Source organism: Rhincodon typus, chromosome 6, assembly GCF_021869965.1.
Source record: "Rhincodon typus isolate 14 chromosome 6, sRhiTyp1.1, whole genome shotgun sequence".
Classification (NCBI taxonomy): domain Eukaryota; kingdom Metazoa; phylum Chordata; class Chondrichthyes; order Orectolobiformes; family Rhincodontidae; genus Rhincodon; species Rhincodon typus.
Window position 1 is genome coordinate 94651858 of NC_063337.1, and position 15532 is coordinate 94667389.

The window sequence follows — 15532 nt, forward strand, 5'->3', positions numbered from 1 at the left end:
TGCTGCTTGGCCTGCTGTGTTCATCCAGCCCTGCACCTTGTTGTCTCCATAGTTGATGTTTCCATCTTTGTTTCAAGGAGTTTGAATTTGGCTTTCATTGCCATCTTTAAAAGGATTTTGAAAGAGCCACAAATTGTTAATTTCATAATACCAGTTTGTTTTGTACTCCCACAATACTACCCCTCTGAAAATGCACCACTCCCTCAGTACTGACCCTCTGACAGTGCAGTACTCCCTCAGTACTGACCCCCTGACAGTGCAGCGCTCCCTCAGTACTGACCCTCCGACAGTGCAGCACGCCCTCAGTACTGACCCTTTGATAGTGCAGCGCTCCTCTGTACTGACCCTCTGACAGTGCAGCGCTCCCTCAGCACTGACCCTCTGACAGTTTAGTGTTTCCTTTGAACTGTTCCTGTCACAGTGCAAACCTCCTTCTATACTGTTCCTCTGACAGTACAGTGTTCACTCAGTACTGACCCTCTGATAATTGAATCAGAATGTTTTCTGCATTGGGTAAATTGGTCCATCGTTTTCTCAGAAATGTTGGATATGAACACTACTGTATAAAGAATGAAAAAGAGAAAATTCATCACGATTTTAATGATCGACCTATTTCTCATTTTTTCTTGTTTCCAATCAGTGTTATAGAGTGTGAAGACCTGCCAATAGTCAATGGACAATGTGATCCATATGCAACGGTTACCTTGTCGAGCCCATCTAGGTATCTGTTCATTTATAATTATTGATCACTATTTTATTGCAATCTGCAGCAACAGCTAATTACAATCTAAATATTATTAACATTCCTTTGTACTTCCTGTTCACAAACGTGTTCTCTGTTGTCACAACTCTTCGTCTTACTCTACTGATATTGAGATAGTTTTTCAAACTTTGGCCTGGAATCAAATAAATCCAATCTTCATCTCCATGAGCCCCAACATTTAGTTTTGTTTCGTTCACAGTCAGGACGGTTACTGTGTCTGGCCACTAGCCAGTTCTGGAGAGTGCAGTTTGATTTCTCCCTCTGCCAACTGCAATAGCGTATTGGCAATGTTTCTACATGACTAGTTCAGAGACTGGGGAGGATGACTCGAACCAAATTCTTTGCAGCAGAAATCCGAGGATCGGAGGGGTTTTGAGGGTTGGGCAGTGGTGCAAAAAGGAGGATGTAAAATGCTGGTTTCACGTTGCCTCTGATAAAGAGTGAAGTTGGACATGGTGATAAACCGTACCCACCGGTTGAAAGGTGAGTTGTCATTGAAGTGACATCCATGAGTTCATGTCCCACTATTTACGAACTACTAACATTCTGGCATCATTCTGGACCATTAATCCTAACTTTCTACAAAGGTGCTTGCTGACCTGTTGAACCTTGCCAGTTGCAAACTGATTTTATCACAGGTCTCCAACAATCAGCAGGACAGTATTTTGCTTCTTATTTTTAAGAGTTTTCATCTGTAGAAGCGGTGCATTGATAAGGCTGCCAACTCATTTTTGCTCGGTTACCAGGTCTGAGTTGAAGAAAACTAAAGTAAAACGAAAGACGAACAATCCGCAGTTTGACGAAGTGTTTTATTTTGAGGTGAGTGCTCATTGAAGAGTTGCTTCAAATTCTTACATTTGATCTTCATAAGTACAGACTGTAAGTGTAAATGATTCTGTTTTATTTTGGGACAGAGTCATAGAGTCTTACAACACAGAGACAGGCCCTTCGCCTCAAACTGGTCCATGCCAACCAAAATGCCCACTCTAACCCCATTTTCCTGCATTTGGCCCATATCCTTCTAAAACTTTCCTATCTGTGTATTTGTCCAAATGCCTTTTAAATGTTGTTAATGTACCTGCGTCAACAACTTTTGCTGGCAGCTCATTCCATATGTGTACCACCCTCTGTGTAAAAAAAGTTGCCCCTCAGGTTCCCATGTATTCTTTCCCCTCCTACACATATAAAATTATGAAGGAAATAGATAAGATAGAAATAGAGAGGATGTTTCCATTGGCAGGTGAAGCTAGGACAAGAGGGCATAGCCTCAAGATTAGAGGGAGCAGATTTAGGACTGAATTGAGAAGGAATTTCTTCACCCAGGGGGTTGTTAATCTATGGAATTCCTTGCCCAGTGAAGTAGTTGACGCTACTTCAGTAAACGTTTTTAAAGATAAGGTAGATTATTTTTGAACAATAAAGGAATTAAGGGATACGGTGAGAACGCGGGTAAGTGGATCTGAGTCCATGAAAAGATCAGCCATGATCTTATTGAATGGCGGAGCAGGCTCGAAGGGCCAGACGGCCTACTCCTGCTCCTAGTTCTTATGTTCTATGTTCTTACCTTAAACTGATGCCCTCTAGTCCTCAATTCCCCAACCCTGGGAAAAAAAGATTGAGTGCATTGACCCTATCTATGCCTCTCATGATCTAATACATTTCTGTAAGATCCCCCCTCAATCTCCTGCGCTGTAAAAAAAAGTTTTAGCTTGTCCAACCTCTCCCTATAACTCAATCCCTTGAGTCCTGGCAATGGTCCTTGTAAATTTCTTCTGCACTCTTTCCAGTTTAATAACATTCTTCCTATAGTAAGGCGACCAAAACTGAACACAATACTCAAGGTGCGACCTCACCAACGTTCTGTCCAACTGCAACATAACTTCCCAACTTCTGTACTTAATGCCCTGACTGATGAAGGCCAGTGCTTCAAAGCCTTCTTCACTGATCTGACTCTCTGTGACTCCACTTTCAGAGAAGGCCCTACAATTCACTATGAAGCTCCTACCTTGATTTGACTGTAAAAATGCAACACCTCACACTTATCTATATTAAATTCAATTTGCCATTTCCTGTGACCCTGTGAAATTCAGCTTTTCATTACTCATTGGTACACCACTTTTCAGCAATTCAATAAATCATAGTGATGAAAATTTGAATGAAAATTATTTCAGTAACCTCTTTCCAATGACACTGAATAAATGTGTCAGTCGGGTCTGGAACATTTAGTGCTGACAGTCCCCATGATCTCCCTGTCCAGATTCCTGATATACACTCCTGATGCAGAATGCTGGCAATCCCAGGGCTGACTTCTGGCACTGCTCCCCAGTTCACTTATAGAACTGCTTTCTTCTGTTTCCAAAACTACTTCAGACACACCAAATAAAAACTTCTGAAGTTTTATGTCAAGTTTGTGTTTTCATGTGTTAGGAAAAACTCCTTTCCTAAAAAGTCTCTCATTAAATTCTCTTTCGGGCGTTTCTGACACAGTGTAGTGGCAACTTCTGGATCATCCTGCTTGATTCACCAAGTTCTAGAATACCAATGGCTATGAAGTTCCTGCCCCCTGAAATTCCCCACCCAAATTACTTATTCCCTCATCCCCACCCACCTCTGTTCCTCTTAAAATCCTCTGCAAAATCCTCTCCCTATTATCCCTTCTGTTTCTCTCCCTTAGCCTCTCAATTCCCAACCCTTTCCCATTCTACTTCATAACCTCCTCATTTCCCAGCTCTTTTTTTTACCATATGCCTTGCCTCTTTGATGTCAATGCTTTGGAGTCTGCATAGACTTTAGCAAGGCCTTCGACAAAGTTCCGCAAGGTAGACTGGTTAGTAAGGTTAGATCACATGGGATCCATGGAGATCTGGTCAATTGGATACAAAATGGCCTGATGGTAGAAGACAGAAAGAGGTTGTTGTTCATACTGGAGGCCTGTGACCAGCAGTGTGCTGGAAGGATCGATGCTGCGTCCATTGTTGTTTGTTATTTATATGAACAATTTGGATGAGAATATGGGAAGCATGGTTGGTGAGCTTGCGGATGGCACTGACATTGGTGGTATAGTGGACAATGAAGAAGATTATCTACGATTACAACAGGGTCTTGATAAACTAGGCCAGTGGGCCAAGGAATTGCAGATGGAGTTTAATTTGGACAAATTTGAGGTGTTGCAGTTTGACAAGCCAGAGCTAAACTTACACGGATAATGATAGGGCCCTGGGGAGTGTTGTCGAACAGGGAGACCAAGAGATGCAGGTACATAGTTCCTTGAAAGTGGCGTCACAGGTACACAGGGTGGTGAAGAAGGCGTTTGGCATGGTTGGCTTCATCAGTCAGACCATTGAGTACAGGAGTTAGGACCATCATGTTACAAGACATTGGTAAGGCCACATTTGGAGTACTGTGTATGATTCTGGTCGCCCTGCTATAGGAAAGATGTTATTAAACTAGAAAGGGTGCAGAAAAGATTTACAAGGATGTTAACAAGGCTGGATGGTTTGATTTATAAGGAGAGGCTAGATGGGCTGGTACTTTTTTTCCCTGGAGTGTTGGAGGCTGAGGGGTGACTTTATGGAGGTTTATAAAATCATGAGGGGCATAGATAGGGTCAATAGCCAAGGTCTTTTCCCCAGGGTAGGCAAGTCCAAAACTAGAGGGCAGAGGTTTAAGGTGAGAGGGGAAAGATTTAAAAGGGATACAAAGGGCAACTTTTTCATGCAGATGGTAGTGCTTATATGGAACGAGCTGGCAGAGGAAGTGGTGGGGGCTGGTACAATTACAGCATTTGGATAGGCTCATGGATAGGAAAGGTTTAGAGGGATATGGGCCAATTGGAGGCAAATGGGATTAGTTCAGTTTTGGAAACGTGGTCGGTATGGATGAGTTGGGCCAAAGGGCCTGATTCCGTGCTGGAGGGCTGTATGACTCTATAGCTTGCTTTATATGGAAAGATCTGTCAAAAAGCAAGTTTCTCTCATCAAGACAGAGTGTAATAGAATGCAGCTAGTTAGATCACCGACATTCACATTAATGGGTCTCCTGTTGTTGTGTGTTTCTACATCATCCTAGTCTGGTACGACTGTGGGTATGCAACAACATGGGAATAGCCCAGAGAGCCTGTCCCTCTGCAGGGCTGACAGATCCCAGTCTGCCCACTCCGTGTCTGACCAAAACATTATAAACCTGTCTCTCTCGCCACCCTCTAAGTTGGGAATCATTGTGTATTGGAACTGGATCATCTTAAAATCTATACTGCAATCTCCAACGCAGAGGGAATTCTAGCCTTCCATCTCTCATTTCCTGATTTCGATGCAGGTGACAAGGCCATGTAGCTACAATCGAAAGTCACACTTTGATGTTGAGGAGGAACATGTTGAGAAGATGGAAATCAGGTGAGGAGTTTTGCTGGAAGCTGGTGTTTGTTTCTGAGTCTGCCGTCAGATAACATATTTGTTTCCCGGATTGACCTAACAAAAAATGTGTACCTTTGTTTCTGTGCAGACAAAATTATGACATTGACTGACCTCTTTGTCGTCTGATTCATTTGTACAGGTTCATGTAAGCTTTGCAGTAGGGATTAATCACATCATTGTAAATGTTCTGATTGCTACTCTCTGCTCATGTTGGATTAATTCCATTGACCTACACTCACACTTCATTTTATGCAATACAACGTGCTCTAAGCTTTTTGACCCTGCTTAGATGTTCGCTTGCCTGTTGTGGATCTCCTTACACAATTCTATTCCTCAGCGTTATGGAAATCTCAGTCTCAATGCTATGTTCAAGCAGAGCCCATAAATGATCTTAAAAAGGAAATTAGATAGTTGCTTGTAAGATGGAGGTGCAGTGTGATTGAACATGTGGATATTTATGCAAGGTTTGTGCAATTGGCAATGATTTGATCTGCAAAAAAGGTAGGCCTTTATTGTAAAAGAGAGATTGTAAACACTTTGGAAAATGAGCAACAGGGAGTATTTAGACAGATGTGCATTGAAGAGGTTAATGTTCATGTTACATTGGCTCCACCCTTTCAGTTGATGACTGTATGCTGAGTCTGTGGGTTAAGACAAGGAAGTCTACTCTAGCTTTCAGAGGGAGAAGCTGTATCTATGCCAGCTCCTGAGGTCCGAGTAATTACACCTGGCCAAATGTAATTGTACTTTTTGCTATCATGCAATAAAGCTTTTTTAAAATCCAAGAACAGTGTCTCTTCTACACCAGTGCTATTGTGCTGCTTAATCAGTCAAAAGGACCATTTCAAAGAAAGGGATGACTGGTGATAGTGAACTAACTCAAAGTGAAGAGAAGTGGAAGTTGTCATACTCCCGGAGAACCATAGGGCTGATGCCTTATTAGAGAGAGGCAACTCATCATGAGTTTAACCTGCGGGTCACCACGCCGCAGCTAGAGGCTGAGCTACAGAAGTCAGGGCCTTATGGTGACCCCAGCCAGCACAGGAATTGAACCTTCAATGTTGGCATCTCTCTGCATCACAAATCAACTGTCCAGCCAAATAAGCTTACCATGAATCCTTACCCTTAATTAACACCACATACTAGTACGGGTGGCAAAATACCACAGAGTACCAGGAGTGGTCATTTGGGAAAGTACCACACTGGATGGGATATTAAACACAACTGAATGGGATATTAAAGGCTGTGGGGAGTGAGGTGGGTTGGAATCAGACAAGAGGTGATATTTCACGGTACATGAAATGAGCATCAGAGTGAAGTTCGGGTGTTGTGGATTTAGGAGTAGAGTAAGCTTGGACTGGGTGGAACGTTATCAGTTGTGGGAAGTGAGAGAACAAAAGGGATTAGACTGGATAGGATATTAAAGTGAGGGGGTAATGTGAGATTAGATGTGCTGGGATATCAAACAATATGAGAATGATGCAGAGAGAGGGATTAAGCTGAGTGGCCTGTGTGGGGAATAGGCCTTGCATAGGAATGTCGGCATTGGTGGAAGTTTCAAAAATAAAGGTTCAGATCATCGTCTGCCATCCTGGTCATCATAATAATGGAGTTGTGGACTAATCACTGTTTATCAATCAATCTGTTATCAATCAAACCAATCCAGACATGAAGTGAGGAATTCACATTTAGTGAATCTATTGCTTTTAAAAACAGTCTGACAGCTTCATCATCACTTTTACCAAGATCAGATTTTTATTTCCAAATATTACCCTAATAAGGTAATCATTGTACAGCTATACTGTTGTATTAAATGTGAGATTTTTATTTATTGAGGTCCATATTAGTCTGGTAACATCCTATAATAAGCAATGGTGCTTACAGTTCTTTGATAGTATGTGACATATTTTGCTTCTATTGAGCGAATGAATGTTTTTTTCTAGGATTGACCTCTGGAATGCCAGTAACTTGAAGTTTGGTGATGAATTTCTTGGAGAGCTGCGTCTGCCTTTGAAGATTTTAAAACAGTCTTCTTCTCATCAAGCATGGTAATCAAGAGCTCATTAAGTTTAACAGTCCCTTTTTTAAAGGTATAGACTGAGCAACAGTTAGCACCTTGAAGTTTTCTTCAAATGTTGAGTTGTTTGCCTCGATGCTGGTAGGCCACCAACTGCAAGTGGTGAAGATATAGCTGGTTTCTGAGTCTTCAGCTAGTTTGGTAACTTGAGCCATGTCTGGTTGGTAAGCCAACATGCAAGGGGAGGTCAGATGTATGGAATCAGTTTTGAGCCACTTGTCAAAGCATCACATCACCTGAATGTTAGTAACACATCAAGGCACGCACTTGCAAAGTTTAACCGTCTCCCGCTGCTCTAAGGGATCATTTTATTCCACTTCACCTTTGTGCAACTTGACTGCATAAATAGAAGTTTTGTTATTGATGAAGCAATTCATCATTTAGGAAATTACCTACATTCTATGCCGCTGACTGCCATAAAACAATTTCCCTTTATGCAAAAGTTAAGTGGATTTTTTTGTAGCTATGATCTATCAGATTATCTACATTCTACAGTACACATTAAGCCAGAATTTATTGTAGTCGATGACACCTCTGTTCGATTTGCCTTTTGAACATAAAGAACTAGCAGCAGAAGTAGGTAATTCAGCCCCTCAGGTCTGCCCTGATACAATCATGACTGATCTCATCTCAGCCTCAACTCCACTTTCCACCCCGTTCTCCACATCTCTTTAATCCATTAGTAATTAAAAATCTGTCTATCTTGGGAAATTTACTCAATGTTCCAAATAAATGAATTCAAATCATCTGCCCTGACAGTATTCAAACCCATGTTCCCAGAGCATTAGGCACGCTGATTTACCGATCTAGTGACATGACCACAAAGCTACTGTCTCCCCTACTTTTGCACAGTAACAGGCTGCAAGTGGGAAATGCCAAGAGCACAACAATCTCTATTAGGCGTCTGGGACTTGCATGTCCAAGATTAAACAACTGTGAACGTGTTTAAGCAGCTTGAAGAATTGTTAATGAATGATGCAGTCACAGCACGAAGTGTAGGTTAGAATACTGATTTTATCCTAAATCAGGATAGAGTGAAATAAAGAGAGAGAAAGAAGGAGGGTGGGAAAGGAATGTTGCTTTTGAATCTTCCACCACAATTGAATGTGAAGGAATGAGACTCTACACAAGTTAATTTTCAGCATCAAAGTGATCGTTTGAGATTTGTTACAATGTGTAGACCAAAGTGGAAAACTCAAACTTCTGTGATGAGTTTAGTCTGTATTTAGAGGGCAAATATAGATGTTGACACTATTTAAGGCAGTTGTACAGCTTGCTGTTACTTTCACTAGTTTGTGGTCGAGTGGGACAGCTTGTCAGTAACTTTTGGATTTTTAACTTTAACCGTGCTTTGAAGCTGAGCTGAAGTTTCTTTTGATTTGTACATGATTAATGTTGATTCCCATTAACCTCACCATTATTTTTATCGTGAATTTGGAATCAGCGAGGCTCCAGGTCACCTGTTTCTGTCATGAAAAACTGTAACGCCTTGTCGTCTGAAATACAAGGATTAGGGCATAATTCCTCAACATGCTGATGGATGACAGTGGAGAGATGGACTCACCTGATGTGCCATATGATGTGCACCTTATAAACTTTAAGGAAGAAAGGCAGCAAGAAAATTTATTGCACACTGCTGCCACTCCCATGTGCCTCCCACAGCAGATTCAACAGACTTTGGATTTCCTCTCTTTTCACACATGCAATACAGTGGTAAAAAAAAGTAGCTTACATTACAAGTAAAGCCACTTGACGTGTGGTAAATAAAGTTTCACAAAGAGCCTGTTAATAAAAAACTCCACATTGCACAGACGTAAATGCAACATGTCGACATTGGGAAGGAATTTGTTAGCACTTCTTCACACACTAAATGGTAGAAATCCAGCAGTGTGTACCATCGACAAGATGCACTGTAGAAATTTGCGACAGATCCTTAGACAGCACCTTCCCATAACCACTTCCATCTAGAAGGACAAGGGCAGCAGACGCATGGGAACACCACCAGCTTACAAGTTCCCCTCCAAGCCACTCACCATCCTGACTTGAAAATATATTGCTGTTCCTTAAGTGATGTTGGGTCAAAATCCTGGAATTCCCTCCCTGAGGATATTGTGGGTCAACCTACAGCACATGGACTGCAGTGGTTCAAGAAGGCAACTCACCACCTAAGGCAACTAGGAACAGGCAATAAATGCTGACCAGCCAGTGACGCCCATGTCCTACAAGTAAATAAACAAAAAGTTCCTTAAAATTCACGTGTGTAGACCAGGGAAAGATGGCAAGGGAAAAGGGGATTACAATATTGATAATTGTCCATGGACACCAGGAAACTAGCTTCCAATTCCAGACTTTATTAATAAATTAAAATTTCACCACTTGTTGTGTTGGGATTGAACTTAAGCTCCCAAAGAGTTGGTCCAGTGACATCACTGCTACACTACCATCTCCCCAAGTGTCTCAGATCAAATCCTCTGTTTGTGCTCCATTAGCTAATCCCAGCTGCAAGGAACATAAAGATGCTACGAATGAGCCTCAAATGCCTGCATTAGAGAGAGGGTGAACAGACTGGATATCTGCTGTGGAACTGCAATCCAGGAACCTCTGCATGAGAGTGCACGGGACAAGTGTGTAGTGGTGCAAGGAGGAATAATTAAATTGAGCATCTGTACAGTGGCCGCCTTAGGTAGTTTACTCTTGCAAACGTTTTTAAGTAGGAAGAAGGATGTCAATGGACTAGGTCTTCAGGACTAATAATAACATTCCTGTGAATAATATGTTAATAATGGCCCTTATTTAAGTGTAAATTATGAAGTAACCAGGGGATGAAGACAGGTGCCAGGACTTATGGATCTCCAGAACTTGTTGGTCAGTTTATGCCACTTTGCAGCTTATTTCACACCAATGGCATCTCAACCCCAAATCCCCCATTATTTTTTAAAACTTCCTATATTTGCACATTAGTTACTTGTTAAACTCAACACAGAAAACCAGGGCTGGTAATTTATTGCAGAAAGAGCTCTTTATCAACAAATTACTTTTTTAAAATTTGTTTGGGGTTATGGCCTTTGCAGGTGAAGGCCATTTTAATTGACTGTGTATTTTTGCAATGCTACTCAATCTCTGACCCAGAAAGGGAACAGTTTTAAATGTGGAGGCTCCTTCTTGCAGCCAGTAGACTTTTACTTCAATTCTTTTTTTTTGGCTTTTATTTTTCCATTTTGTCTCTTCTTGTTTCCTGTCTCCCCTGAATCCAATGTTTTGTTCCCTTTCTCTGGGGCGAATTGTATCAACCCCAATGGTGGTTATGCAGACTGGAGCTGGAGGGAGCTGGTTGTGGGGGTCTCCAAAATTCATCCGATGGGCTGTGCGCTGCTCTTCTGCCCATCCCTGACCTGTCTGCAGTGTTCCATGGAGCAGTCTGAGACACTTCAGGGGCTGCTTCCTGTCTGGTGTCAGTACTGTCTCTGGTGGGTAGAGTTCAGAGGCAGGTTACCCAGCCTTGGCCTTGATGGGAAGGGGAAGTGGGTGACTCCCTCGAGGGTATAAGCAAATGTTTAGTGTGTATTTTTTTCGAGTTATTTATTGTAACATATATCTAAAAAGAAAAGTGCTTTGTCGCCACAATCCAGCACTGTTTTGCGTTACAAAAAGAATAATATTGCATAAATAGTGTTCATTTATATTTATATTGAGATATCTGTGATAAGAAAAGTTAACAATTTCCTTCCTTACTGTTGTGTGTTACAGGTACTTCCTTCAGCCCAGAGATAATGGCAAGCCAAATAAACCTGTTGATTTGGGTTCCTTACGGCTGAATGTTGTTTACACTGAGGACCATGTTTTTCCTTCCCAATATTACGATCCACTGAGAGATCTTTTATTAAAATCAGCAGATGTTGAGGTAGGATTGTGTACTCTGTATTCTGACCTTGACTCTTAGTCCAGATCTAATCTAATGGCAACCTTAAATTTGATCCTAATCTTAACTCTCAAACTAACTCTAACCCTAACCCTAATCCCAAATTAAGGGCCAATGACCATGGGAGACATGGATAGAACTCATTGGAATAAACCAAACTTGCAGAATGAGGATATAGACACAAGAGAGGACAAACACCCTCCCATTTGCATCCAAGATTCAGTCCTGACCCTAACACCAGAGAGTCAGTCTTGGTAACAAATGGTGGGGCGAATGTTTAAAGACTGTGTTCCCAGTATAGATCTCCCCATCAGCACCCGCAGACTGAGCTGAAAGTCTAGCTGGTACGTCAATAGATTTTCCTTCAATTGTTATAACTGAATAAGAAAACAGAATGGAAGTTTATTTTTATGAATAAAGCAAAAAGTGCTGGAAGAACTCCAGAGGTTGGGCAGTACTGTTGTAGAGAGAAACCACGTCAATAAATCAGGTTTCTGTTCTTTCATCAGAACTACAAGAAATATGAGACTTTGGCAGCTTTCGGGAAACTACAGATCAGGGGAAGTGTGTGTGTGTGTGTTTGTGTTGGGGGGGTGGGTGGGGGTAATCTGGAGCTGAAGTGGATGGTCTGTGATATGGTATAAAGTAGGAGAGATCAGATGACAGAAGGGATGGTGGTGGGAGGCTAAGAACAAAAGATGGGTCTTGGGGAGGTGTAACTGTTAGCAGCAGAATCACAGGAGGAGAGGACATTGGAAAGAGATGTTTTCTGTAGCTCGGGGACTTTTAGGGGAGGGTGGGTCAGTCAGGACTTGGGAATTGGTGCAGACCACCCCCCTAAAGGATCTCACCCTCGCACACTCCTCCCGATGAAATCACTCTCCCCCAACCCTTCCCCATCTCCAGCCCTCTGATACAAAGCCCTGCCGTTATTCCTGTCCTGTCTCCAGCCCAGAAACTAGAGGATGACCAGCTTCAGAGGGGGAGAATGTTAGGGACAAGTTACTGTGGTGCTGTTTTGAACGTGGTTGCGAAAGGGGATTTGCAAACTGGTCCAGGACAGCAGTATGTACGGGTTTCACTGAATTTTCAGGCCTTAACAGACCAGAACGTTGCAAAATCTTTGCAATTCCTGTACAATTTACGGTCATGAATTCAGACTAGAATCAATTTCACAATGAAAAATGAGCCCCTTCTGTTATTGGTTGCAGCTGTTTGGGAATGCCAATTTCTTTTTTTGAGATGACTATGTTGTATGGAATTACTGGGCATTTACATAGCGCATTGCTGCCCTCTTCTGTTGGTTTATTGTTACTGTATCACCTGGAAACAGTATTTACAGCACTGTCAAAGCAAAATTGCACAATTGAATAGGGAGTTGGATGGGTATTTGGACATGAAAAGGCTTGGAGGGGTAAAGTGCACAGATTGACGTTGGAGACAACAGTTCCTGCTGAAGAGATAGCACAGGTGTGATGGGCCAAATGACCTCCCTCTCAGTAATGGTGATGTCCTCCCTTTCCTTTACCTAAGGTAAGAGACTCTTGACATTTCCTATTCCTCCTCCAGTGATGACAGTAAAGCTGAGTGACCATTTTCCTGTGCATGGATGATGCTGATGCTGTCCCCATTTGCTCCCCACAGCCAGTTTCTGCGTCGGCTGCTCACATGTTAGGAGAAGTGTGTCGAGAGAAACAGGAAGCTGCTGTTCCCCTGGTCAGACTCTTCTTGCATTATGGCAAGATTGTCCCCTTCATCAGCGCAATAGCAAATGCTGAAATAAACAGAACCTTGTGAGTAAACATTAAAAAAAAAGCGTCATTGATTCTGAGTACTGTTTATAGAATTACGCAAACTGCTCTTTCTCCTTCCTTCCCTCTTCACACTGTGTCACCTACACTGGCTCGCGTTCCAGCAAAACGTCCATTTTAAGGCTCTGGTCCTTGTTTTGTTCCGACAGGTGAGGAGGTGGGAATCAGTTCCCCTCTGTTCACCCTCTCCAGTCGGCAGCAACAAAAAGTTTCAGGATCTTTCAGCATGTAGCTGAGTGCCTTGGGAAATTATAAAGATGCTGCATAAACATAAGTCTTTAGTTTGTATGATGAATGGTAAAACTCTGGGTAGGTGTGTACATAGATCCATAAGGGCAACAGGACGAGTGGATAGGGTATTTAGGAGGCATAACAGATACTTGCCTTTATTAGCTGAGGCAAAGAATACCAGAGCCCAGAGGTGGAGCTGAACAGGACTTTGGTCAGTCCACGGCTGGAATACTGCACACAGTTCTGGTTTCCAAATGAAAGGTGGGATGTCATTGCACTGGAGAGGTGCAGAGGACACTCACCAGGATGTTGCCATGGTCTGGAGTGATTCGGCTATAAAGAGAGACCTGATAGGCTGGGATTAAAATTGAATCAGAGATAGTAGGAACTGCAGATGCTGGAGAATCCGAGACAACAAGGTGCAGGGCTGGACGAACACAGCAGGCCAAGCAGCATCATAGGAGCAGAAAGGCTGACGTTTCGGGCCTAGACCCTTCATCAGAAAAGGGGGAGGGGAAGGGGGTTCTGAAATAAATAGGGAGAGAGTGGGAGGTGGATAGAAGAGGGACAGAGGAGAGGATAGGTGGAGAGGAAACAAACAGGTCGAAGAGGCGGGGATGGAGCCAGTAAAGGTGAGTGTAGGTGGGGAGTTAGGAAGGGGATAGGTCAGTCCAGGGAGGACGGACAGGTCAAGGGGGCGGGATGAGGTTGGTCGGTAGGAGGTGGAGGTGCGGCTTGAGGTGGGAGGAGGGGATAGGTGGGAGGAAGAACAGGTTAGGGAGGCAGGGACGAGCTGTTGTCCCTGATAGGCTGGGGTTGTTTTCCTTCGAGCAGAGAGGGCTGAGGGAGGGAACCTGATTGAGGTGTACATAATTATGAGGGATGTAGATCGGGAAGAAACTTCTCCCCTTAGTCAATAAGGGGAGTCAATAACCGGGGAGCATTGGTTTAAGGTAAAGGACAGGAGGCTTAGAAGCTATTTAAGGAGAACTTTGCTTTCATCCAGAGGGTGAATTCACAAACTGAAAGGGAACCATCACAACATTTAAGAAGTGTTGAGATGAATGCCTGAAATGCTGTAATATATAAGGCTATGGGCAAGTGCTGGGAAATGGAATGAGAGTAATAAGGTGACTGACATGAACATGATGGACCAAAGGGACCGTTTCCATGCTGAAATATTCTATGACTCGAGCAGGGAAGCACTGATGTCAGATGAACCACACTTGGCCCAACACCGGGTCGCTGTACCTAAACACTTCCCTCATTCAGGGCTGTTCTGTTAGTAAACCCATGATGGGGAGGTGCTGATATTAGACCAGGGTGGACAAAGTCAGAGGTCACACGACATCCGGTTACAGTCCAACAGGTTTATCTGAAATCACAAGCTTTCGGAGCGCTGCTGCTTCACTAGATGAAGTGGAAAAGCAGCAGCGCTCTGAAAGTTGTGATTTCAAATAAACCTGTTGGACTATAACCCAAGGTCGTGTGACTTCTGACATAGTAAACCTAGCGTGATGAGGTTAACAAACAAAGAGGCATCCTAGGCCGAACATGTCACTATTGTAGGTGAAGCCAGTGCTAGTTCTGTGAGAAACTGCAAGGAGAATGAGAGATATGGAAAATCTATTGGCAGCTTCCTGGTCAGCCAATCAGACGCTTGCGGATTGACAAACATTGTCTCCTTTTGCAAAGCTTTAGTCACTGTGGTCTGGCCCTACAGCTATACAGATTTGTTCCTTTTCAGGGATCCAAACACCATATTCCGAGGGAACTCCCTAACCTCCAAGTGCATCGATGAAACAATGAAGCTGGCTGGGAGGCATTATCTGCAGGTCACACTGAAGCCTATTGTCGACGAGGTGAGCAGTGTTTGTCGGGGTCGGGGTTTATGTTATTCAGTTCAAAAAACAGATCACACTCACAATCACTCAAATACACATACTTAACACTCACACAGACTCATGCATGCACGCACACTCGCATACAGTCTCACAAACACTGACTCTCACATACACACACACAGACACACTCTGACTCTCACATTCATGCACACTGTCTCTCACATTCACACATACTCACAAACACTGACTCACATTCTCTCTCACACACACAGACACACACACACAAACACACACAAACATATTCTGGCACTGATTGTTACACATACACTTTTTCACATTCACACACATGCTGACTCTCAAACACTCTGATATACGCACTGTCACATACCCACACTCCATCTCTCACACATTCTTTCTCACACACACACACACACACACACACACACACACACACACACAAAAACACACACACACA

General features: G+C 43.0%; 1 protein-coding gene across 1 annotated transcript in view; it reads left to right on the plus strand.

The window, feature by feature from the left end:
* The window catches only part of rasa3 (RAS p21 protein activator 3), a 160265-nt gene that overhangs the window by 125495 nt on the left and 19238 nt on the right, over positions 1 to 15532 (plus strand). The window contains exons 6-12 of the mRNA XM_048597795.1: positions 641 to 721; positions 1510 to 1582; positions 5078 to 5154; positions 7119 to 7223; positions 11000 to 11153; positions 12816 to 12964; positions 14961 to 15075. Of these exons, the coding sequence (XP_048453752.1) occupies positions 641 to 721; positions 1510 to 1582; positions 5078 to 5154; positions 7119 to 7223; positions 11000 to 11153; positions 12816 to 12964; positions 14961 to 15075 (754 nt within the window). The remainder of the gene's footprint in view (positions 1 to 640; positions 722 to 1509; positions 1583 to 5077; positions 5155 to 7118; positions 7224 to 10999; positions 11154 to 12815; positions 12965 to 14960; positions 15076 to 15532) is intronic.